This window comes from Girardinichthys multiradiatus, chromosome 13 (assembly GCF_021462225.1).
Source record: "Girardinichthys multiradiatus isolate DD_20200921_A chromosome 13, DD_fGirMul_XY1, whole genome shotgun sequence".
NCBI lineage: Eukaryota > Metazoa > Chordata > Actinopteri > Cyprinodontiformes > Goodeidae > Girardinichthys > Girardinichthys multiradiatus.
Window position 1 is genome coordinate 14,652,168 of NC_061806.1, and position 26,927 is coordinate 14,679,094.

At 40.3% G+C, this 26,927-nt stretch overlaps 1 protein-coding gene across 1 annotated transcript in view; it reads right to left on the reverse strand.

Annotated features, from left to right (window-relative positions):
- Positions 1-7,705: 7,705 nt before the first annotated feature.
- Positions 7,706-26,927, reverse strand: part of dlgap3 (discs, large (Drosophila) homolog-associated protein 3) — a 219,437-nt gene continuing 200,215 nt past the window's right edge. Inside the window, exons 5-14 of the mRNA XM_047382990.1 lie at positions 24,946-25,048; positions 24,212-24,428; positions 21,884-21,895; positions 21,251-21,789; positions 20,107-20,201; positions 18,990-19,209; positions 12,828-13,122; positions 12,652-12,743; positions 11,440-11,586; positions 7,706-10,856 (exon numbers count right to left, since the gene is read on the reverse strand). Of these exons, the coding sequence (XP_047238946.1) occupies positions 10,542-10,856; positions 11,440-11,586; positions 12,652-12,743; positions 12,828-13,122; positions 18,990-19,209; positions 20,107-20,201; positions 21,251-21,789; positions 21,884-21,895; positions 24,212-24,428; positions 24,946-25,048 (2,035 nt within the window). The 3' untranslated portion in view covers positions 7,706-10,541. The remainder of the gene's footprint in view (positions 10,857-11,439; positions 11,587-12,651; positions 12,744-12,827; positions 13,123-18,989; positions 19,210-20,106; positions 20,202-21,250; positions 21,790-21,883; positions 21,896-24,211; positions 24,429-24,945; positions 25,049-26,927) is intronic.

The following is a 26,927-nucleotide window of genomic DNA, read 5'->3' on the forward strand; positions in this document are numbered from 1 at the left end:
GTGTTATGTTAGAAACTTGTCTATTGTCTAGGATGGTCCAGGGTCATCTGATTGCTCAATATCTGCAAACTACATTCTTCAGCAAGCACGATTTCTTGAAAAGGCAAATTATAAACAACTTGATTTGTTGCTTGGTCCTATAAAAGTTAGCACAGCAGCTCAGAAAGGAAAGATTATCTATAAAGAAATTTACCCAGAAGGTTTGACTGGAGTGGTTCCATGGTGTTACAGCAGGTAAAATTGGTATTCAACGTATCACCAATAATGTAAGTAAATATATTTCAAAAGGTTGACTTAAATCTCAACACATGTCAATGACAAATCCAGTCCAGAAAAAAATCAAACCACAGATGTCCATTAAATAAATTAGATGGAATAAAATTGAATGACAAGAAACATTACTGAACATGCTTATTGAAAGCCTGTTTCCTATGCCACCCTCATTTTTTCATAATCCTGGAAAATGTCAGCTGAAATATAGCAAGAATGTCTCGGTACATTTATCCATTCATCTTTCCTTTAATTATATGAGCTCTGTCAGTAAATGGAATGGTAAATGGACTGAACTTATATAGCGCCTTTCCAGTCATACAGACCACTCAAAGCACTTTACACTAGAGCCACATTCACCCAATCGCACTCACTAACGCTCACACATTCATACACCGATACGCAGATCGGTAGGCAACTTGAGGTTAAGTGCCTTGCCCAGGGGCACATTGACATAGAGCAGGAGGAAGCTGGAATCGAACCCACAACCTTCCGATTGCAAGACGACTACTCTTCAGTGTCATATGCTGTAAAACAGCCCCATACCATGATGTTCCCGACTCCAACCATCACGGATAAGGAGCTAAGCAGTGCCTTTGGACCTCCATGGTGTGGTTAAGAAGTTCAGTTTTGGTCTCCTCTGACCAGACTACATTCTCCCAGTATTTCACAGGATTGTCTAAATGTTAAACTTTTAATGCGCTTGAGCATGTGGAGTCTTGTGTGTGTGGTGGTGTAGATTCTCAGTCGTCCAAGACACGACAATCCTTAGAAGCAACTCGACTACTTCTTGTTTCTTAAAAGACACTTTGCTTCTAATTCTGAAGGTTTCTTGAGTTCTTAACATGGTTGGAAGTAAAAGTCTTGTAAATTGTACTAAGAATAATCCAACTAAAAGGGCTGTCAAAATCCCTAATGGGGCAATTCGGACACGTGAGTCAATGGTGATTGATACATTTTGGACAGGAAGTTTGGGAGGAGTAAAAAAATCATCTATGTTGTGAAAAACAAACACTAAACAGAGGTGGTCTCACATTTCATTTGTCCAACACCTCTGGTGCCCTGACTTGTCTCCACAGGTTTTCAAACAATTTACACCTTGGGACTTGACCAAAACAACACACATGGCATTGTTGGGGGCATGTTTGGATCATCACGCAACGATAACTACAACTTATAAGCCCATTACCTCCAACCTTCTTCAGAACTGAAAAAGCCTTTTGAATGAGAGGAAAAAAACCAGGAAGTCCAGTTGCCTTCTATTTAATCTCTTAGACGTCTTTAGTGATGAGCATGCATACAGGTCATGGCGGTTGTCTGCATTACTCGTTTCCCCTAAAACAAACTCTATCTGCTAACTCTGAAGCTCTCCAAAAGAGGTCTTGGCTCTTGGATATCTTCTGATAATTCTTTTCAATCCTCTGTCCGAAATCTGACAGGGACCTCCTGGTTGTGGCCGGTAAAAGGTGGAATGATGTTTCCATTTCCAGATCATGGCCCTAACAGTGCTCACTACAACCTTCAGTAGTAAAATAAAAAAAACCTCTCTAACCAATGCCAACTGAACATGCTGATATAAGTTTGTACCAAGTTTCTAAATCACTGATGTTTCTAATTCAATGCCTTTTTGCACTTCCCTTTCTTCATGTGTTGAATACTGTTTGTGTCATTCCATTTTATCACTCATAACTTTCTGACATCTATGGTTTGATTTCTTTCCATGTGTGGAGTGGATGAGTTGCTACCAACATGTTTCATGTAAATCACACCTTAAGAAATATATTTACCTAGAAAATTGGTGATGTGATCCATACTTATTTTACCTTCTGTAAATAAGAGTTCTTGTAAGGGACATTGCAAAAGGAAACTGTTGCCATTCCGTTCCTCCCATGTCAATTCCTTGTTGAAAGGTTTTTTTTTTTTTTTTGTGAGAATTATACAGATAAACTGAAAAGTGCTTAAATAATGAATAAATCAAATGTATATTTCAGAAATATGACATTATAACCCTGATCAAACCATGATAGCTAAAAGCAACCCCTTGCTGGTATACATTGATTGAAGCCACATAATAAAATATTTCATACAAACGTCCAATGGCAAATACAAAATAAGTATGGATGTTTCAACCACTCATTTCTGTAATTTAGGTTTTGGGGAAAAAGGTAAAAAATAAACAAAAATAACTTTTTTTAATAAAAGAAAAAAACGTGCAAAATGTCAATTAGATGCATAAAAGTAAAGTAAATGACGTGCATAAATATTCTCCCCCTTTATGCTAATTTATGCAAGCAGTTTCAGTTAGTGAACGGGTGTCTTATGTCCATCAGTATTCCTGTTACAATTACAACATGAAGACAAGAGAGTACCTAAAGAGATTACTAAAAAGAATGTCAGGAGATGGCTACTAAAAGATTTCCAACTCACTATACATCAAATAGTGCTTAGTTAAACCCATCATTAAGAAATTCAGGAAGTGTGGCTAAAGGTAGAGAAGAACATGACTGCAGAAAAATATTACCAAATCCTGGAGCATAATATGATTCAGTCTGTCAGTGAACCAGGACTTGGGAGGGTTCCACCTCCTCCTCTGCGCTTGGCTGTTGTTGCAGCCAGAGTGGCTGGGTTACAGGCCTGGTCCCATCAATTTAAAAATAGAGATTTGGAAAATGAATTAACCTTGGACAGGTAGTAGATTTTCCAAGAGCCATCCAGAATCCAATGAACTTTTTTAAACTCATATTGAGAAGATACTATCAATCAGCTTAACATTGCTTATATAATTTGTTTCAGATTTACCCCTAAAGCTATACCTTCTTTACTAGCCGATTTTTCATTTTCCTAAAACATTCAGAGTCAAAGAATCAACACACCAAAAAAGACAAAGGAGACACAGCACCACTTGTTTAACTCGCTAAAATAGCTTTATAATAATAATATTGATATAGTAATAATATTAGCCATTAGAAAATGTTCAGACAACGTTGAAAGTGTTACATTCTGTGTTGGAGTAAACCACGTCACAGTGTGCCATCTCTCCGGGTTCAGCGCCATCAAACGTCCTTCAGTTTGAACACAAAGACATGAGGGCCAGAAAAAAAACTTATGTACAAAATGACAAGAAAATAGAAACTAAACAGGAGTATGGTTTACACTGCCTCCACCGGCATCCAGACTGAATTCAGGCAACACTTTCTGGTGTGTTTCCGTGCATCATATGTGGGCGATCACTTAGTGGCTGTTTTCACAGAATAATAATAATAAAAAAAAAAAAAAATCCTAATGTATGTACAATATGTTGTCTTGGCACAAAGTTGATGATAAATATAAAACAAGTGAATTCATGCTGAAACTTGTTCTAAATCATAGTGATTACTGATAATACAAGAAAGAGGAGGAGGGAATAGAGAACGAAAGGCTGCTTTGCCTTTGCTACATTATAGAGTTGAATAATGAGAGTGAAGCGTCTCCGTCAGTTCGACGCCCCGATGTGATTTCCTCCTCTGGCTGGCACTGAGAGTTCGGAGTAGAGTAAGAGCACACAGAGAAAGAGGTTCTATTGTTTAAAAGGTCCACTCCCAAAGCTCACTTCCTTCAGCAATTCCTCACCTCTCAAGGGGAGTGTGCATCATTGAGCCCAGAGAAAAAGATGTCTTCCCAGAGTTAGTCAACTTGCTCTTCTTCTACTCCATCTCCTTTAATAGCAGCGATTTATTGAACTGAACATAGAATAAACTATATATTTAGATATTTTTGTTGCTATACACATGACTTGTCCTTGATCAGCCTACGGCACAATTTTTACCCATAGCTATATTTAACAACACCGTAATAATAATGAAATTAATGGCACTAATTAAAACCTTTAATGACAATAATCATATTAATAATATTCTAATAACAATAAATGTAATTTTAAGATAAGAAATGTCCATTGATAACAGGTATATACACTTTGTGAACATGGCAATGTTAGGGTATAGATATATATTTTGTTGATAATTACACAGTAATTGCTCAGTTGTCTCTTACCCTCATGGTTAGCTGTGTGTGTCTTGTAAATCCACATTACAGCGTTAATACATACACACACGTACACATACAAACAGAATCACACCTCAGTTCTAAAGGCACATTGGAGTTTCACTTGAACATCTGCTTGGGTCTGAGCTGTTCTGGAGCAACAATTGATGGTGGCAAACCACAGGCAAGAAACCAGCAAGCACATTTTAAAGATATTTGGCCACAGTGTGAATTAAAGCAATACTGTTCTTATCATTAAATCAGAGGAATCCTAATTTTGCTCAGTGATTTTCAGCACTAGCCATTTAAGACTTTTACAGATCGTAATTAACTCTGTTGGTGGTGTGGTCTGCCAATAACACTGAATACAAAGTTCTACTTCCACACTCGGGAGTCACAGGAGATGATATTTATGTGCAGTTATGAATACTTTTCTTTTGTAGATAAGCACCTCAAGGATCCCCACATGTAAGTTGAATATTAAACAAGTTTCCGACAATGAGTTTACACACTGGAGTCAGTACAATCAATGAATGAAGGGATCCGAAATAGTAAACTATATGAAAATCTGACCGTTATATTTGATGGATGCATTATTATTTCTTAATGCTTCGAATGGTAGCATTAGTTACTAGTGGTAGCATAATGCTGCTTTCAAGTTTTTTTTTGAAAGACGGATCTGCATACGGCCTCACAATAGAGATAACCATGTTCCAGCTGTAGGTCGGAATGCTTATCAAGTTTGCTAGATAACTAGTGCCCAACCAACATTTATGTACAGACCCCATTTTGATATTAAAAGGGATACAAAAGGCCACCCAGATGGACATTTTGTTCGCACCCAATGGAGCCCAAGCGAAGGCTAACATAGCGCAGATTTTGCTGATGAGGGCTGTAATTATTTCAACCTAAGTAGGTCCCATCCAAGAAGCCCATTGTGAGTCCTGTCCCTATTAAGCCTAAACAGAATGCATATACACAACTTGGCTGGGTATTAGAAATAAGTGATATGTACTTTAAAGAAATAATTGAGAGTTGAAAGTACTAATAGATTAATTCATATTTTTCAGTAATGTACATCTCAGAAGCACAGTTGCTAAAAACAAAACACAGACTTTTAACCACCGAATCCTGATCAAACAGCTTTTCTGCAACATGAACTGACAATAACCTGAGTTTAGACATCTGTGAACTACTGTAGAGTTTACTCTGGAAATTACCATTACATCTAACAAAAATGTGCAAACTTGGCACATTTGACATGCATGTAATGGGGTGGGCTTTGCTTGGCCCATCTGTTGCTACAAGAACATAAAAGTAATCAGTAACTACTTAGCAGTTTACCAAACTACTGAGTGAAGATGATTGGCAAATTAAAAAAGCCTGTTTGACACTATAAACTCAGTTTTTGTGAAGGAACTCATTGGCTTTTGCTTTTGCCTGTGATTTGTGGCAAAATAAAGGTTAATATGGGCATCAGATTTTGCTTTGTCTTTTTCCTGTTTTGACTTCTGAGTTTTCTCCTGCACATTGTAAAACATTTAACTTTTTAAAGATTTTTTCCAAGCTGACTTGGATAGACATCTGATAGCAAATAGGTTATACTCTTAGGGACATTCTCACTAAGAGAGGTGCGAACAACAGATTTAATTTGATGCAGAAAAATCAACCAAGAAACAGCCTATTGCCATTATATTATTATATACTTTGAAGCCTTATTGGATTTTGAGTTCCACCTGGTGAGGGCCCCCTGCTTTCCCTACCAAGAATTCTGACTTCAGGCAGTCTTCAGGTTGATTTTTCCAATATGGACTTTGAACATATCCACCATGAGATACAAATAAAATGCCCTATTACGTACCATTTGTTGCATTTCACAACATGTCCTGTTGTTGCCAGTTGGTTAAAAGCGGTGATGGCTCGTCATGATAGTAAGTGTTAGTTCATGAAATGATCTCAATAATAAGTTAATGTGCTTCCAATTTGACGTTGAAATTCCTTTAAATTAGCATGAACGTGGCTACCCCCCCTAACTACAGTGGCATAAGCTAACTTTTAACTCCAGAGCAGCTCTGCCTCACAGTAAAGTCAAATAAAACTCAAATCTGCTGCTACCACAGGCCTTCAGCTCGGCTTTGTTGCAGAAGCACAGTACGCAGCACACACATATTCGGCTACAATTAAGCTGCTGCCTCTGCCGTCACACCGCTTCATGCTGTTTCCTAGTCTTGGGAAATAAATGGCTAACATTGAATCTGGGCTCAAGCAGTGAGACTTGTTTTTTTTCTCCCCCCGTCGATTAGAGAATATCAGCAACACTCCTGTGAGGACTAATGTAGCCTTGAATTATTAGGGTCTTGTGGTGGGTTTAGGGAATCCCCTGAGGAGAGAGGGGCACTGCTGCTAAAAACTGAGGTACTCAGATTTGTCTGGCCATGTGGGGAGAAAGGCTTCAGATAGTCTGATTGCTGTGTTTTGTGAGTGTTCAGATTACATTACGAGACAACTAGAAACTGTGATTTGTACTGTGCCGATATGATACATTATACAGAACAAAAAAATGGAAATCACAACAATAAAAACTGTGTTTGCTATGGACCTATTTCAAGGCAAGGTGTGGTTGGCTGACACCTCAACTTGTAAAACTCATAGAGGAGAAAGTCAACAAGAATGAAGGAGTAGTCGTGGTTGCTACTGCGGATAAATATCCAATACAAAAGCCTCTTTAAATCCTGGTGTCCCTCAAGGGCAACCTTTGTGATCAAAAGACCTTGCCATCCCCTCGCAGGTAGGACTGAGGATCGTGAGGGTGGGGTCAAGAGTCGTCACAGTGGTGTAACAGTAATACAGCAGTTCTTTGTGCTTCGTTTAGTGAGGGCTGAGACCAGCACCGCGTGGATCTTGGCAAGTTTTGCAACTCGCACTGCTGCACATGCATTAAACATGATGCCCCTCTTTGTTTCAATGCCAGGGCACCTCATTTGTACAAGGTTGTTAGATTCATCTGCTGAAGTCCAAAAGCAAAACATTGGTTGTTACTTCCAAGGATGTCAGTATCATTGTCTCTAAAAGGATATTATTGTACAAACATGTGGTATAACTGCATTGTAAAACCCTAGCAATTACTTTTTTTCAATCACACACAAAAAAAAAGATTTAAAGGCTACAAAATATGTGTTTCTTCTCCAAAATGAGACTCCACTTAATTGTTCAGAGGAGGCTGTCAGAAAGCATGCAGTGTTCACATCAACAAAATGTGCCAGTCCTGCAGGTGTGTATTGCAAGATAACGTGAGGGAGATTTAGGAAGTCAGCTCACTTAAAAAAAAAAAAAAAAAAAAAAAAAAAAAAAAAAAACACCTTCTCCAACAATACAATTCTGCAGATTTCACACATTTCTATTTACATCTCTCTCTCTCTATATATATATATATATATATATGTATATATTCAAAGTGTAAACTGCGTTCAAAAGAAACCTCCACACATAGCTGGTCAGGCACATGTAGTTGGTTCTAAACAGGAGATACGGGGAGGAAAAGGGGAACAACAGTACATGTTGTGAGAACCACAGACAGATATTTAAGTAGGCCTAAAGAAGGGTCATACTTGGCAATCAACATTCTTGCCAGTGATACCCTGTGAACCTGACTCTCAATTTCAAGATAATAAAAGTCACTTTAAAGTCTTCTTCACGTGGACTGTGTCCAGATATGCCACACAGCTGTAGTTCAACACAATGCTATGATCTATCATAATAATACTGCACAATTATATATGATGTTTGTACATGTTTTGTACTCAATAATCTCTACTAATCTAGAAATGTAGTTTATATTATAAAATATACATTTTCCAGTAAAATATCCCGTTTTGCCAACATAATCCAACCTAAAAAAAAACAAAAAAACACACACTTCATGCTTAAAAACCCTCAGATTTTGTCACATTTTCTATTCCATATATTTGGACTCTTTAGTTTTAACTGTAATTCACACAGTTTTTCATATTCAGTGATTCAAGCGCATTAAAATATGAGCCAGAGCACAGCAGTCATATAAAATACCAATACAAGAATGATCTGTTTTGGATTAACTTAGTAGATAAGAATCCTTCAAAAAAAAGTTTACCTCGTGGTCCATTTAGAGTGGCCTAAGGAGATAAACTAAGGAAAAGGAAAACAAACATACAGAGCCTTGCAAAGCCATTCATACCCCTGGAACACATCTTGTCATGTTACAACCGCAAACCTCGGTGTGTTACTGTATATCAGCATTTTATGTTGTCGTTGTGCACATAATCAGAAAGTGGAAGTAAAAGGATGTAGTTTTAAAATTTTTTTTTTCCAATAAACCTTTGAAAAGTGTGGTCTGCATTTGTATCCAGCCCCCTTTACTGTGATACCCCAGAAGTCACATAATACGTCAATAGCATCCACTGGTGTGTATAATTTAATCTCAGTATAAGTACAGCATCTTGAAGACCAAAGCCACCAGACGGGTCAGAAAAAGAAGTTGTTGAGAAGTTTAATGTGGAGTGATATTATAAATCAATAACCGTAGCTTTGTTAATTTTCACATGATGAATTAAAGTGCTTTTTAAATATTACACAAATGGAAACCTCTTATGATCCTAAAATAACAGGCCTCGCAAGGAGAACATTAATCCAAAAGGCAGCCAAAAGGCCCATGGCAACTCTAGAAGAGCTGTACAGATAAACAACTCAGGTGGGAGAAACTAACAAACACTATGGTGGCAGCATGATGCTGTGGGGATGCTTTTCTACAGCAGGGATGGGTTAGCTGGTTAGAACTGCTGGGAGGATGATCATCATGTAAAGTTTGTGGTTGTAGCTTAAAAAAAAGGTGAAGTGCAACAGATATGAATATGTCTGCAAGGCACTGTAGCTCCACATGTATCACATATTCCACATTCCCAGCACAATTATAAAATATCACATCTTTGTGTGAATTATCCTAATCTGATTGGATGTAGTGATTCTTTGGAAGGATATTTTAAGGTGAGTTAGGCTCTTTTTTATCTGTTGGCAAACAAAATGACTCCTTTTTTTAATCAATGCTGTAAGGAAAACAAAATAAGGTTTGGTGATAAAACCCTGCTGAAAATTCAAGCGGCTTTTCTTTTACTTAAAACCCCATTGTCAGTTATAAATAGTCACGACAGTAAAGTCTGCCCAAGCAATATTCAAATGAAAGAAAGGGTCTCACAGGAGAAAAAAGCAGTTCTGACCTCTTTCATGGCTGTTTCACCAGGGTATTTGCTTATTCCTGAATGAGATATATTGAAACTCTGAAGACCATTGCTGTTAAAACGGGGTTCTCATGTGACCACTTGGCGGCGCCCTACTCTCACAATGAAAAAGAGGGGGCTTCTTCAAGTAAGTCCAGAAAACCCACTGAAATAACTCCCCCTACAAACTCTCCCAAAATCCTCTTCTTTTGAGTACTTGAAACTGCAGAGACTACACAAGGAGCTTGATTTCTCTCTCTCTCATGTTTTGTCTGTGATGCTACACTGAAAGAGCTCCTTTTGGCAAACACACTCAGGTATTGCACACTCAGAGAGCCTCACTGCTGGATGCTGAGAGTAGTCGATGGACAGATGGGTCGAAAGTATTAACGGAGTGATATGTAAAATGGTTCCATATTCTACGACTTGGTGCTTCTGTGGGCAGATGGAAAGTGCGACTAAGGATTCTGTGTATGATATTGTTTTTTGATGGATGCTGTTTGGGCCAACTGAGAATGCTCAGAAATCAATAGATCTTGACTCAGTCATACTGTTATCAGTGAAAGCCCATAAGTAAAGTTGATTTTGCTGCGAATGGAATCACTGGGAGAATTTCTTCAGAGGTCTACTGCCTGTTAAGCCCTTTTTGTACCAAGTGTACACGCACAGGCATGCTACTGCGTGAACCTCTGCTCACTACTTTAACAAAAGTGATCTGACTCGTCTCAGCAAGAGTGACTATAAAAAGTGAAATTCAGATTAAGAAGGGAGTAAAACATCTACAGCTAGATACCAGTTAGGGTCTAGGCCTCTGTCTCGGCAAAATGGTTTAAATTTCAAGACACTAAAATGGCTGTCATTGCTTGTTTAGAAGTAATGTAAGATGACAGAACTTGAAAGTGCTAAGGGGGGGTGGGTGTGTTGTAGCATATAAACAGCAATGACTCGCAGAAAATCCAAAACATTACAGGGATGAGGGGAAGTGAGGATGCTGTGGGTTCAAAGTCGAGTCTGAGCTTCAGGGATGTAGATCTCGATACTGTCGGCGCTCTCAGTGGCCGAGTTCTGCCTGAAGGAGGCGGTACGCTTGGTCTGCAGCAGCCTCCTTCGTGCCTCTGTCCTCTGACGGTCTCCGAGGTCCAGGGATTTATCCCTGATGGGGAGGGTGTGACCTCCAACGCGGGGCACCACCAGCCCCCCTGAGCCACCTCCTGCACTCCCGGAAACCCCGTCTCCCACGCTATCGGCCCGGAGGCTGCCACTCACCCCGCCCGCTGGCTTCTTTGGTAAGGGTGGAGGAAGTTTCTTATCCTCCTGACCCATTGAGGGTGAGACATTGATATGAGATGCAAAAGAACAGTGGGTTTGTTATGTGGGGTGGTGAGAAAAACGGGTTTGTAAAGGAAAACCCATGCAATAAGAGACAAAACCCAGAAAATAGGAAAAACAAAAGTCAAACGTCAAAGCGTTATGAGAAGGAAAAAAACAAAAAGGTATCGCGGCATGCATCAGTGTTGAATTTTATGAAAGGAAATGGAAGAAGAGAAATGAGGGAAAAGTGAAAAAGGAAGAAAAGAGTAACAATAGTTAGTTTTGAAGAGGTTTGATAGAAAATAATGCTAAAAGCGGTCTTTTTCTAGACAGTGCAAGAAAAGCAAAAAAAAAAACTAAAATATACAGAAATTAAAATTAAATGTAAAATAAAATTCTATCAATTTGAACTTCCGTTGCCTCGTGAGCAGATCTGCTCAGGTCCTCTTGGTCTGTTCTGAGTTTTCCGAGCCTCCATACGTTTGGAGGGCATGGCCATCTGTTCTACTCGTCTGCAAAGAGCCATCTTAGCTCGGGGAGAATTCTGAAGGGAAACCAGAGTGGGTTGGACCCTCTGGTCCCTCACCTTCTTTTCAGGTGGGAGCCTCCACCCAGAGTCCTTGAGCTTCTGGAGATCCTGAAACCTAACCCGTACGTCCTCTATGTTGAGCTGAAGCAGGTCCCAGAAGGACGCCAGGTCCTGCGATGTGGGCTGGGGGTAGGCAGATGGGTCCTGAGCAGGCAAGGAGACAGGATGTGACATGTGATCATGGGCAAAGTGAAACTTGCTAAATTATTCAGACCCTTTGTAACGTGGCTAAATAAATGACAGTTAAACCATATACTTCAATGTATTTTATTGTGATTTTATATGACAGACTCACACAAGATAGTGCATAACTGTAAATCGATACATGGTTTACAAAATGGTTTCTAAACCATGTATCTCTGTTGTAAACTCAACCAGATTTTCTTTCAGGATTGCCCTGTATTCCCTTCACCTCTGACAAGCTTCTGTATCCCTGCTAAAGAAAGGGATCCTCACAGCATGATGCTGCCACCACTATGAAGATGATGTGCAGTGTTCGATTTCTGCCAGACCTAGTGTTTTACATATAGTCCAAAAGGTTTAATGTTGATCTCATCAGAGCTCCTTCCAAACTGCAAACTGGAAGTTTAAGGACTTTTTTTCAACAATGGTTTTCCTCTTGCCTCTGTGTCGTTAGAGGCCAGATTTATGGTGTATGCCACTAATAGCTGTAATGTCAAGAGATTTTGCCACCTGAGCTGTGGATCTCCGCAGCTCCTCCAGACTTACAATGTGTCTCTTGACTGCTTGTCTGATTAATACTCTCCTTCCCAAGCCTGTCAGACTAGCTGGGCAGCCACGTCTTGGTAGGAGTGTAGTAGTGCTATACTCTTTCACATTTTTGATGATGCAGTGCTCTGTAACATTTTCAAAGATTGGAATTTCGACTGTTGAGACAACGGGTTGCTACACTTTTAATCTTTTTTTGTTTTGTAAATTTGTACACATTTTGAAAGTAGTTTATCACTTTTCTTCCATTTTACAATTATGTGCTGCAATTATGTTGGTCTATCACATAAATTCCCCCAGAACATTTTGTAATCTGAGTCACGCTGCAGGAAGTTTGTAATCATAAAGAAATAAAGCATGAAAAAGTTAAATAGGTGAGATTACTTACTTAATAGTAGCTATGCAAGTCTGGCTTGCATAGTAATGTGCACATATGGAAATATATGTTGATGTGGTTTTCATGCAACTGTGAACACTTACAATACTTTGCTGACAGAGGCGGAAGAACTGCTGGACCTTTTGAGACATGAGCATCTGGGCACTGCCAACTGCATTTCGAATGAGCTCAAGAGCTGGGAGGGAGGTAGTGCAAATGTAGTTGAGCAAAAACAAAGGAAAAAAGGAAAAATCATTTTTGACGCTCCACTGAAACTTACCCTCCTCTGGAAGTTCATTTTCCTCAGCCTCCCTCTCCATATTCTGGCACCAGCCCTCCATCCTCTCCACCTCCGTCTGCAGGAGGCGTAGGAAGAACTCTCCATCCCTCATGCAGGGCGAGGCTCGGCCTGAATCGGGGAGGCTGCGTGGGCCCTCCAAGGACGGTGTCGCTGTCCAGGCTCGCTCTGAGGTAATGGGCAGAGGGGAGTGGGAGCGGGGAGGCAAATGTGGGTGCTGGTGGGGCCTTGGGTCTACTTGGCAGGCTTCATTGGCGTAGTTCCCCTGGAAAAGGTCCTGCGTGATCATAGGTAGGTATTGCTTTGAGAAATTACATTTTATTCTAAGATAAACAATTCTGGGTTTAAACATATCATCCACAAAATGTACAAAGTTGCCAGAATAACAAGGAATGAAGACTTGCTAACAAAGTTGGTAATTTTCATTAAAGCACAATACAATCTGACAATCTGTGTCAAAGTTATGCAGCTGAGGAGCCAAAGATTAGATTTATAGCAAACACTTTTTACAATGTTAAAGAGGGAATCTAGGCTACATTATAGGGTAAAAAAATGAAGGGCTCACCCTAAATATATTGTTGTTCCTTAGATTTAAAACAAACAAATTAATTATCAATAGAACAATTTACAGAAAAAAATATTTTAGGTTGACTATGTTTTGAATACATAATAAAATAAATAATAATCATTATTAATTATGACTGTAATAAAAATGTCTCTGAAAGATTATTTTAAAACTATAACCACAAAGATTAAGGCACAGAGTATTAGGGTACGGTTGACTGCAGGTAATGTATTTTTCAGCTATAATAAAGAAGTTTAGCTGATTCACAGTTTGATAGGATTAGATTTCATCTAATTAAATTGAGGAAATGGTGCATGGATATTTAAACAGAAATAAGCTTTCAGTAAACTGCTGCTATACAGGTCCTTCTCAAAATATTAGCATATTGTGATAAAGTTCATTATTTTCCATAATGTCATGATGAAAATTTAACATTCATATATTTTAGATTCATTGCACACTAACTGAAATATTTCAGGTCTTTTATTGTCTTAATACGGATGATTGTGGCATACAGCTCATGAAAACCCAAAATTCCTATCTCACAAAATTAGCATATTTCATCCGACCAATAAAAGAAAAGTGTTTTTAATACAAAAAACGTCAACCTTCAAATAATCATGTACAGTTATGCACTCAATACTTGGTCGGGAATCTTTTGGCAGAAATGACTGCTTCAATGCGGCGTGGCATGGAGGCAATCAGCCTGTGGCACTGCTGAGGTCTTATGGAGGCCCAGGATGCTTCGATAACGGCCTTTAGCTCATCCAGAGTGTTGGGTCTTGAGTCTCTCAACGTTCTCTTCACAATATCCCACAGATTCTCTATGGGGTTCAGGTCAGGAGAGTTGGCAGGCCAATTGAGTACAGTGATACCATGGTCAGTAAACCATTTACCAGTGGTTTTGGCACTGTGAGCAGGTGCCAGGTCGTGCTGAAAAATGAAATCTTCATCTCCATAAAGCTTTTCAGCAAATGGAAGCATGAAGTGCTCCAAAATCTCCTGATAGCTAGCTGCATTGACCCTGCCCTTGATAAAACACAGTAGACCAACACCAGCAGCTGACACGGCACCCCAGACCATCACTGACTGTGGGTACTTGACATGCAGAATTTGCTTTCATCCGAAAAAAATACTTTGGACCACTGAGCAACAGTCCAGTGCTGCTTCTCTGTAGCCCAGGTCAGGCGTTTCTGCAGCTGTTTCTGGTTCAAAAGTGGCTTGACCTGGGGAATGCAGCACCTGTAGCCCATTTCCTGCACACGCCTGTGCACGGTGGCTCTGGATGTTTCTACTCCAGACTCAGTCCACTGCTTCCGCAGGTCCCCCAAGGTCTGGAATCGGCCCTTCTCCACAATCTTCCTCAGGGTCCGGTCACCTCTTCTCGTTGTGCAGCGTTTTCTGCCACACTTTTTCCTTCCCACAGACTTCCCACTGAGGTGCCTTGATACAGCACTCTGGGAACAGCCTATTCGTTCAGAAATTTCTTTCTGTGTCTTACCCTCTTGCTTGAGGGTGTCAATAGTGGCCTTCTGGACAGCAGTCAGGTCGGCAGTCTTACCCATGATTGGGGTTTTGAGTGATGAACCAGGCTGGGAGTTTTAAAGGCCTCAGGAATCTTTTGCAGGTGTTTAGAGTTAACTCATTGATTCAGATGATTAGGTTCATAGCTCGATTAGAGACCCTTTTAATGATATGCTAATTTTGTGAGATAGGAATTTTGGGTTTTCATGAGCTGTATGCCACAATCATCCATATTAAGACAATAAAAGACCTAAAATATTTCAGTTAGTGTGCAATGAATCTAAAATATATGAATGTTAAATTTTCATCATGACATTATGGAAAATAATGAACTTTATCACAATATGCTAATATTTTGAGAAGGACCTGTATGTCTCTGTATCTGCCTCATAACAGACACATTAAAGATGTGACAGTTTGATTAACAAGCTTTAAATGTTTTTGTTGTATCTGAGAAGAGTTTCATTATAGCGTAGCTTTTTCTAGGGTTTGAAGAGCTTTCAGCAAACGTTAAAGAAAACAATCGGAGTCAAACTGAAACTGTGCAGAGAAAAAAAATGCAAGGCAGGCATTAGTTAGGCTTCTAGGTGACAAAATCTACATTGCCTTGGAAAGTTAGTCATACCCCTTAAACCTGTTCACAATTTTTCATGTTACAGCCATAAACCTGAATGTATTTATCTGGATGTTTTAGTGGCAGCTCAGTACAAAGTAATGCCAGTCAGTCAGTCATTTTCTACCGCTTATTCCATAGTGGGTCACGGGGTAGCTGGTGCCTATCTCCAGCAGTCTATGGGCGAGAGGCAGGGTACACCCTGGACAGGTCGCCAGTCCATCGCAGGGCAACACACAAACAACCATGCACACACTCATTTATACACCTAAGGGCAATTTAGAGCTACCAATGAACCTAACAGGCATGTCTTTGGACTGTGGGAGGAAGCCAGAGTACCCGGTGAGAACCCACGCATGCACGGGGAGAACATGCAAACTCCATGCAGAAAGACCCCCGGTCGGGAATCGAACCCAGGACCTTCTTGCTGCAAGGCAACAGTGCTACCAACTGCGCCACCATGCAGCACAAATTCTGCAAAGTTTTTAACATTTTTTGCAAAAGAAAAAAAATCTGAAAAGCGTGCCATGTGTTTTTTATTCAAAAAAATTATTGAATTACTCCCAAAGACTGATGTTTTTTATGGAAGCAAATCGTTACCATATTTCAAATGAAAAAGCATTTCCAGAAATGCTTTTTCATTTTAAGAATGTGGCTGCATTGTTTGACCCATAAATAAAATTAGTAATCAATAATCCTATTTGCATTTTAATTTTCTTCTTCAAGACTGCTCATTCTTTCACTTCATTAAAATGAAAAAGTAAAAGACATCTGAGATTTATTTTTCTAAATGTACCCCAGCAAATAGATACCAAAATTCAATTTGAAATGTAAAATTTAAAAATGAAAACGCATTTGCTGAAATGCTTTTTCATTTTAAGAATGTGGCTGCATTATTTGACCCATAAATAAAATTAGTAATCAATCATCCTATTTGCATTTTCTTCTTCATGACTGCACATTTTATGTCATAATCAAAAAGAAAACAAAGCAGACATTGCTTTTTCGTTTTCGTGGTTTGCCCGCAAAGTACTGCCCAGAACTCGAAAACGAAAAGCATTCCGAGCTGCGGGTGCAGAAGAGTGACGTCAGCAGCCGCTCTTCCTCAGCTCCCTGCTGACCGAGCTACCCATCTTGTTTGGTGGGAGGCGCTGTGCACGTCTGCATTGGCTGTGGCCACTGAAGCTGCCACCGGAACTGCCACAGCCTGCCGCAGGGTGGCACGGGATTCCGCGAAGATGCCAGAAGGTGCCAGACCGGCCGTAAAAGCTTGCCAATGCGGTTGCCGCTGTTTTTGTGGAAGCTGATGCTGATTATTGGCAAATGGGTTGTCATTATTGTTAATAGTGTCTGTGGAGCTGCCACCGGAAGTGATGCCAATGCTGATTATCGGCAAACGGGATGTCATTGTTGTTATAGCCTGTTACCTTTACATAATGATTTCATTATTGATTATTATTTAATAAACAGCTTTAGACCCATAACATAAGGAGATTGTATTTACTTGACATGGAAAATAAATAGCACTATGTGTATGTGTGACGTGCTGAAAGGATGACGAAGATTTATTGCACAAACAGCCTATTTATTATAGAGCATGAGCGGCTATTCTGAATTGTCACTCACAGAAAATTATAAATAAATGCTTAAAAACACGCTGGATGTCCCAGGCCATAAGGCTGCCACAAGGATGCCACAGTCTGCCACCGGAACTACCAGTTCTTCCTGCCACTGCCACAAATTGAGCTCGGTCCTGCTGCAATTCAATCAATTTCTCGGCACGTTTGCAACGTAATGCAATACAGACGTGCACAGCGCCCCCTACCGAACAAGATGGGTAGCTCGGTCAGCAGGGAGCTGAGGAAGAGCGGCTGCTGACGTCACTCTGCTGCGCCCGGCGCTCGGAATGCTTTTCGTTTTCGAGTTCTGGGCAGTACTTTAATGCAGCCACATTCTTAAAATGAAAAAGTCAGTTTCTACTGCTTATTCCATAGTGGGTCTCAGGGGATCTGGTGCCTATCTCCAGCAGTCTATGGGCAAGATGCGGGGTACACCCTGGACAAGTCGCCAGTCCATCACAGGGCAACACACATTCATACACCTAAGGGCAATTTAGAGTGACCAATTAACCTAGCAGGCATGTCTTTGGACTGTGGGAGGAAGCCAGAGTACCCAGTGAGAACCCTCACATGCACAGGGAGAACATGCAAGCTCCATGCAGAAAGAGCCCCAGCTGGGAATTGAACCTTGGACCTTCTTGTTGCAAGGCAACAGTGCTACCACCTGCACCACCGTGCAGCCCTAAAATGAAAAAGCATTTCTGAAAATGCTTTTTCATTTGAAATATGGTAACGATTTGCTTCCATAGTTTTTAAGTCTTTGCTTCTGTTAATTATGATGGTTTTCGAACTAATGAAAATACAACATTTTTTTTAGAATATCACATCAGACCGATAAAAAACACATTTTTAATACATAAATCTGGGTTTATGAAAACCTGTTTAATACCTGGTTAAAGGTTGTAATTTTGAACCGGTTTCTTTAATCTGACAAACGAGCCTCATTGAAAAGCATGCTCTAACTTATTAAATGACTTTAGATAACGCAGATTGAGAGTATCTGTGAAGAGCTATTATCAACTGCATCAGATTCTCAATTTGATTTAGGTGTGGGCCGTTCTAACACCTGAACATACTCTGATCTAAACATTACCATTACCATTCTAGCTCTGGCTTTGTTTAGAGTTGTTGTCCTTCTGGAAGGTAAACCTCTGCCTCAGTTTTTGCAAGTTTCCTTCCACAATTATCCATCTATCTACCCATTACCTCTCCCAGCTCTCCTGTCTCTGCTGAAAACAAATAGCTTCACTACAGCGTGATGCTTCAACTACCACGTTTCACAGTGGTGATGTTGTTTTTGGGGTGTATGGTTTGCATTTTGCATGAACAGGACTTTTTTCCACGTTTGTTGTGTTATCTACATGGCTTGCAGCAAACTGGAAACATATCTTATGGTTTTATTTCTACAACTTTTTTGTTCCTGTTACTTCTCCATAAAGACCAGATTTGTGGAGTGCATGATGTACGGTTGTCATGTCAACAGATTCTCCTGCCTGACCTGTGAATCTCGGCAGCTGATTGGATGCATCTCTAGTTAATGCCAGCTAGATTAGGTGGCTTGCATTTGTTCAGTTTCTCTTTTTGGAAGATTGATGTCAGATGTTCATAATTTGGGATACTGTTTAATAACCTAGCTAGTGCCTAAAGTGCCTTAAACCTTCTGTTGGTCTGTCTCATCCCATTAAAATTCATTGGAGTTTAAGAGTGTGGGAAAATTGAAGGGGTATGATCATCTTTGGACGTCACTTTAGTATTCTTTGGTGAGAATCATTAAAAGTAAAGACTGTTAGCTTTCATCAAGAAGAATTCTGGCACTGACCCACCTCTCTGTAACCCCACTGGCCCTGTGTGTGGACCGTGCGGTGGCACTCTGTGTACTGTGATGCAGACTCTGGCTCTGATGAGTGCCTCTGGAAGGAGCATCCAAACTGAAGACTCTTGTCCTGTGTTGGCACAGCAACGCTAAGTCCTGGCAAGCCCTCGGGGTCCAGGTCGGCCTGCACGCTCGCCGTCACGCTGTTGGAGCGCTTAAATCGGGCCCGCCTTTCAAGACACAATGAGTCACAGCAGGCTTAGAGCCATCTGATCAAACAGTATCACCCACAGAAAGTTTTTTCAATTTTTGTTTAACCTTTTTATATTTTCTCTTCTAAATTGAGCATTGCCTTACTGTCACCACCGCTCGCCTGGTTGTGATGTGTCCTGCTAAATCCTCTGGCATATGACGCATCGGTGCGTGCAAATGTCACGCCAGTGTGCTCACTGATGAGTGTATACACTGTTGCAACTTTAGACCCCACCTTCCCCTCATCTGTCTCTGCAGTGTGTTCAAGTCTGCAGCGTGACTCAGATTTACACCATCGGGGCAGGATGTCCTGATGTCACCTTTGTTGACTGCAGCTAAAAGTTTGAATGTGTGCGATGATGTGAGTGTTCAAATGCATGTAAGCAAAGCTGGATATAATTGGGAGAAGAGCTGAATCATGTGTGAAAGCCATGTTGAGTGTATGGTTTGTAGTTGTCATAGCTACACACATGGTTTAAAAAAAGAAAAAGAGGCATTCTTGGAACGAAGTGTTTCCGAGTTCAAGCTGTGCTGTTTGATGAAATCTTAAGTGAATTAATTGGACATAGACAAGAAATCAGACGTACACATGGCTGCGCTGTCGGGCGCACGGGAAGATGGGGGCTTTTTCTGAATATAAATCAGAATTATTCACATAAATTACCTCACAAAGACCAGCCGTTCTTGATGAAGCCGCATATTTTGGAACAAAGATAAATTATGGGGTAAACGAACGCCCCTCTTCGAGTTTTGTGAGAGGCGTCCGTGATGACAGAAACTTAAATGTCACCAAAACAAGTCAAGCTGCGAGAAAGTTCTGCAGATGAATACATTTTTACTGCTTTGGTTGTTTTTTTTAATGCACTCATTTTTACCTTTTCTCATCTTCCACTTGGACTCCTATAGAGTGCACCTCGGTGAGAGCCTTTCCCTCTGTGTCTGAATCTGACAGAGTCTCCGAACTGTCCACCTGGAAAAAGGAATAGACAAGTACCACGGTCAGGGCGTAAAATGACACAGCTAGAAGTACAAGAAATGCGACACATTTTTTTAGGAAGGTGGGAATTTTAACACACTCAGAAGAAATAAAAATATTAATGAAACTCTGTTGAGCCGGTTAAAAAAAAACTACAACTGCAGTGGGCTGATCTATGAAAAACACATTTACATCGACTGCATGAGGAATTCTCTGGCTTCTATCGTGTAGAGTACAAATGTGTTCAAACAATGACTATAAAACAGAATTGGAAGTTTTGGCTCTGATATTATGCCTCTATGGAAATCTACGAAGTACACTGAGTCTCATCAAAAATATTCAACTCCCCAAACAGGCTTTAGGTTTATGTATTTAGAGTGACTACTAGCAATAGTTGTAGTTGATATTTAATTTAAAATGTTATTGTGGCAGCACAGTAAAATAGACAATGTAGATCATGCAGAACAATAGATTAAATTACAGTATTTGTCTCCTTAAAAGAGTTCTTCTCAGTTTTTTCTGTCACACTTCAATTTTTCAGATCATATTTAAAATGCAGATTTTAAATGATGGCACTGGGTGAAAAACTAGTTGACCTTCTTGTTAAATCATGACCTAACTGTGATTAACCTTGTGATCTGGGAAGCTGAGCTCAGTTTCACAAGGCACAAGCAGGTCTGTTTACTGCCAAACATGAAGAATTACCAAATCATTTCAAAAGAACCTGTCTGACACGACGAAGTAGGCTAAAAGATTTTAAAAAGCAACACATCACGTCTCGATCTAAACTTTAAGCAGGTTTATCCTTGATAATAAATGATAAATGAAATAATCACTTTAAAACTGTATTTTGCATTTACTCAGGTTATCTATGTCTGATTTTACATTTTGTTTTATCTGTAAGGATTTAGGTTTGACAAAAAAATACAATAAAATAAATTTGTAATGTGGGAAATATTTTTCACAGCCCTATATATTCCTATTGCTCTCTCTTAAAGGTAAAGAAAAACCTGACAGACAGAGACAGATTTATTCATTCCCACCTGCACTGCTATGGATGGCCTCCACTTCCTGCCTCCACGCCCATCATCCTGCCCTCCGACTTTACTCAGTATTATGTTGTTCTGAGGAAGGGAGGACGACTTTCCCAAGCTGCCGCCAAACCTGCTGTCCCTTTCCCTTGCTGGCCTTGTCGGCCCCTCCAGCAGGTTGTCTGCTGAGCAGCTATGTTTGGCCCTCACTCCCACTGCCGGACCCCCTCCATAGGGCACCAGCTCCCTGGAACCCCTGACTCCATCTAGGCTCTCTGCAGAGTTACTGTACTGACGGGAACGACTGGGGCCACTGGATGTGTAGTAGCCCCCCCTAGAGGTGCGACCTGAGGGCCCTTCAGAGCTACCAAGGTCTACAGAGTTGCTGTGCTGCTTGGAGCGCGCTGGGCCAGAGCCTGGAGCCATTTGTCCGCCGCTCTGGAAGTAGGCATCCTGGGTGGACTCAGTACTGCTCTGGGCTCGCACAGATAGAGAAGACTTTGACATGCGAGGTGGTAGTGGGGGAGGAGCACCTTTACGATAAGGAAAGACTGAAGTGTAAGAAGAGCAAGGAAAAGGAAGACAGAGGTTTCGGAGGTTAAAAGCAACTTATGCAAAAAGGGAGAAGGGCAGGTGGATACTTACATAAGGGACAGACTGAAGGGAAAAAGTTACAGGAATGTTAGGGGGAAAAATGAAGGAATTTGAGGTAAAGTGGAAAAGCAACAAAGAGAGAAGAAAAATTAAACAAGATAATGCAGTTTACATCTTCAACTCAGCGTAGGTAGTATTCCTTTTCTGAAAAAATACACACCATTCTGTATCAGTTTTAGTAAAAGGCAGAGAGCAAAGTGGTAGATGTGACAGACATAGCAAAGGTGACAACAGAAAACCTCTTTCCCTAACTTTTCTTCTGCAGAGGTTAAAGCAATTGCCTGAAACAAACACTAAAAGAAATCCATACCGTTTCACTTTCTTCCTCCATTTCTGCCTCATCTTTCACTTCTGTGTGTGCAGCTTGTTTATTTTCAAAGTGTAAAAGATACTCACTGTAGCTCCAACCTCCCTTGGGTATGTATGTCTGTGCTGTGGAAGTATACGTGTTTGTGGTTGATGTAGATGATACTTTGCAGTGCTTTTAATAAATCTCACAGGATTTACTGGAAGCTGGGAAATTTGAATCCTGCAAGGAATTCAACAGTCTCCAGTGCACAAACAAACATTAGCAAATACATGCAGCCTACAAAAATTACCAATTACCTGTGTAATGCATGCATAAACAGGGCATTTAACTTCAACCACAAACGTCAGTGTATTTCATTAGGATTTTATGTGACGACCACAAAGTAGTGGCGAACTGTGAAATGGGTGGAAAATGATCCAATTCAAACCATTTCCAAATAAAAATCCCAAAACTGTGGCGGGCATTTGTATGCAACCCCACTGAGTCAATATTTGGTAGATCCTCCTTTTTCTGCGATTACAGCTGCGAGCCTTTTGGGACATGTCTCTACCTGCTTTTCGCATCCAGAGCCAAAAATCTTTGTCCGTCATTCTTCGCAAATAGCTCAAACTACATCAGAATAAGTGGGGAGCCTCTGTGAACAATGATCTAGAAATCTTGTTACATATTCTCAACTATACTAAGGTCGGAACTTTGACTAGGTCATTCCAACACATGAATATGCTTTAATTTCAACCCTTCTTTTGTATCTCTGGCTGTATGTTTATGTCATTGTCCTGCTAGAAGGTAAAATCTCCTTCATAGTTTCAAGTCTTTTGCAACCTCTAAGGGTTCTTCCAGGATTGTCCCAGGTTTAGCCCCTCCACATGTGGCCTTTTTTGACCTTTCTTTTATTTCTTCCGTCTCCCTTACATGTCTCTCAGCAAACTGCAAACAGGACCTTTTATGGCTTTCTTCAAACAACTTGTATATCAACTAAATTTGTCAACATATTCTCCCACCAGAACTTTGCAGCTCCCTTAGTTACCATGGACCTCTTGGCTGCTTCTCTGAATAATGATCCCCTTGCCCCTCCTGTCACTTCAGGTGTATGGCCTTGTCTTGGTAGGTCTGCAGTTGTATTATACTCTTCCTATTCTCAGATGACACACTGAATAGAGCTCTGTGAGATGTTGTAAGCTTGGGATGTTGTTTTATAATCTAGTCTCACTTTAACTTTAAACTTTGCTTTGCACTGGGTTATGCATATGGGTATCAGAGTAAAGAGGACTGATTACAACTGCACCTCAGATTTTATTTTGACAAATAACATTGACAAATTTGTGACATTTTCCTTCCACTTCACAGCCATGCATTACTTTGTGTTGCTCTACAACATAAAATACCTCAAAGTTGGTTGTTGTTATGTGTCAAAATGTAATAAAGTTTAAAGGGAATAAATATGCACTGTATGGGTGGACCATGTGTAGAGGGATGAGGATTTAGGATGGAAAAGAAGAAAGAAAACGAGGAAGACTTAAAGCAGCAGGAGAAACTGAGCTATCATAATAATCATGAGTGTTCCTGTGCTATTACTGAGCCTGAGAAACCTGCAATCACACAAGGGAAGGTGATGGGAGAGATAAGAGTAGAGAGGTGAGGAGAGAAGAAAGAGCATGAGCAATAACACACATCCAAGTCTGTGCCTATGGCTTGCAAACACCTACACAAATACAGGAGTTGAGAAGGCTGGGGCAAAAAGTGAGATCATTAGAGGCTGAGAGAATGGAGAAGCAAAGCAGCAAAAAATTAAAAATGAATAAAAACGCTGCACACGCAACGTAGCTGTGCAGCAAGTGAAACAAAGTGCAGGAAGAGTGAAGGTTTTTGTGTGGATTTGCTTTGGTTAAACAGATCTGACAGGTTGTCATCAAATTTCTTCTTCCTGCACGCCTCCCTCCAGGTTGCCGCCACATAAAAAGAAACCAGTCGGGCACGCACATACTCAGACAACACGCTGATTAACTCACCAACCCCGCCCTTGATGTTCCCTTGGGGGCCAGACATGGAGAAGACCGAGAGGCAGTCGTCGTCCTGGGAGCAGCCCGCCTGGATGGCACGCACGTAGCTGTGGCTGCGAGTGCGGAACACGCCGGGAAGATCCAGAGCCTCAACAGCCTGGGACTCCACCTCCCCAAACATGGTTTCACAAACCGTCTCAAACTGATGGTTCAATGTGTCTCCCAGCTAAAAAGAAAATGGAAGGTGAAATGAGAGCAATGAAGAGCACTACAGTGCCTCTAAAAGGTATTCATACCCATTGAACGTTTCACATTTTGTCACATTATGACATCAAATTTTTATTTTGGGGAATATTTGTGTGATAATCGAACACTCAACAAGTCTGGTATTAATGAAAGAGACAGAAAGTCAGCCCCAAAAAGACCTGTTTGCAGTTTGCCGCAAGCCATGGAGAGGACACAGCAAACACAGAAGATGAGGCACTGGTCAGATATGATGAAAATTTAATATTTAAGCCTTCATGCAAAGTATTGTCTCTGGAGGAAAAGTAACACTGCTCACCATCCTGAAAAAAATCTCTTCAGCAAGGACAGGGAAGCTATTCATAGGGGGAAGGAGTTAAATGCTCCTTACATTTATTGCTGTAACCTAACCAAATGTAGAAAAGTTCAAGGGGTATGAAAAGTACTTCACACATGTTCAAACTTAAATAATGACACACCATGATGATGCAGTAAGTTACCTGTGAGCTGGTCAGAGAGCGTGTGTAACTGCGAGAGCGAGTGTGGGTTTTAGGTGTTGTTTTGCTGTTTGGGTAGGAATCTGTGCACTGCTTGCAGGAGTATCTAAATGCGACACAGAAAATAAATTCTGTATTATTCGCAGTGACACACAATGACGCAAATCCCAAACAAATGCAAGTTTTCTTTCCTTTTAAGCCAATACAGTGCTGCTGAGCACTGGCTCTTGGAGCCTCAGCCATTTGCTTTGCTATAATTATAAATTATGTTTATAGCAAACATAAAACACCATTTGGTTGGCCACAGCCATCACATAAATATTATGAGTCATGTTTAATGAGTGTTGAAGCCTTAGTCATTCAGGGTGTTCTCAAAATGCATCACTTTACCAAACAGGGGAGCAAAATGCAAAATATCAAGTAATTGCTTCAGATTCTGTTAAAACCAATCAAACTGTGGGTTATTTATCATATCATCATGACTAACACAGGAGAAGATTGAAAAGTCAGTCAGTCATTTTCTACCGCTTATTCCATAGTGGGTCACGGGGAAGCTGGTGCCTATCTATGGGCAATAGGCAGGGTACACCCTGGACAGGTGGCCAATCCATCGCAGGGCAACACACAAACAACCACGCACACACTCATTCACACACCTAAGGGCAATTTAGAGAGACCAATTAACCTAACAGGCATGTCTTTGGACTGTGGGAGATTGAAAAGTAAAATCTTCAAATATTGCAAAATCTGGTTTCACCTGTATATACATTTAACTACTGTATATAAGGTACAGAAAGAAAGCCGCAGTTGTATAGATGAAAATTGTAGGTCAGTGCAGAACAGGCAGACTGGTTTGAGATGACAGAAAGGCAGCAGTAGCTAAAACAACCACTAGTTACATCAAAAGTATGAGGAATACAGGAGATGTGTTTCAGCTGCAGAAGACCATATCAGGTATCTGTGAGCTTAAAACAATAAACTAAAGCAATAAATTACACAGTGTGACAAAAATTGTATGATAAGAGATTAGAAAAACATCTGGTCGGATGAGTCTGCATTGCAGCTTTAACACTGTATCACTGGTTCAGCTTGGTGGTGGTGGTGTTGTGGATATTTTCTTGGCATACTTTAGCATCCTAAAGTACCATATGAGCATCGTTTAAACACTGCAGTCTACCTTAGTATAGTTGCTGATCATTTTCATCCCTTTATGACCACAGTGTATCCATCTTCTGATGGCTACTTCCACCAGGATAATGCATCATGTCAAAAATATCAAAACATCTCAAACTTTTTTTTGGAATAGGCCTCCATAGTCAGCAGCTCTAAACACAGAAGAACATATTTTGGATGGGGTGGAATGGGTGATTTGCACCATGGATGTGCAGTCCCATAATGTTTAGCAACTGCCTGATGTTATAATGTCAATATAGACCAAAACCTTGGACAACTGTTCTTGAACCCCTTGGTGAATCTTTCCCTTGGAAAACTGAGTTCTTAAATCAAAAGAAGGTCCAACCCGGCAATTGTAAGGTTTTCCTAAGGTGTCCCTAATGGAGTGAGGTCCTATTCTTAATCCATATGGATTTATATGATGTTTGCTCACTGGCAGCGTGCTTAGCACCACTGCTTCCGACCCACTTTGCGATGTGCACTTGATGCTGCTGCTCAGCCAATAAAACCCATTCCATGAAGCTCTCTAAGAATTCTTAAAAGTTTGGAAACACCTTTATCCTTCAATGGCTTTTCTTTATTTCTATTACTTTCGACATTCTAATTGCATAGTTACAATTATGAAGTTACAACTATGAAGCAAAAGTATATATAACAATAGCAAACCAACAAATTGTAAAATAACTCAAAACATCTTCTACATTTTAGATTTAAATTTTATCTATCTATATATAGCTTTTGCACCATAACTTTAGAACAATATTCAAAACAGGAGTAACCTTTTTTTCTTTCTTTTTGTCATTGTGCACAAT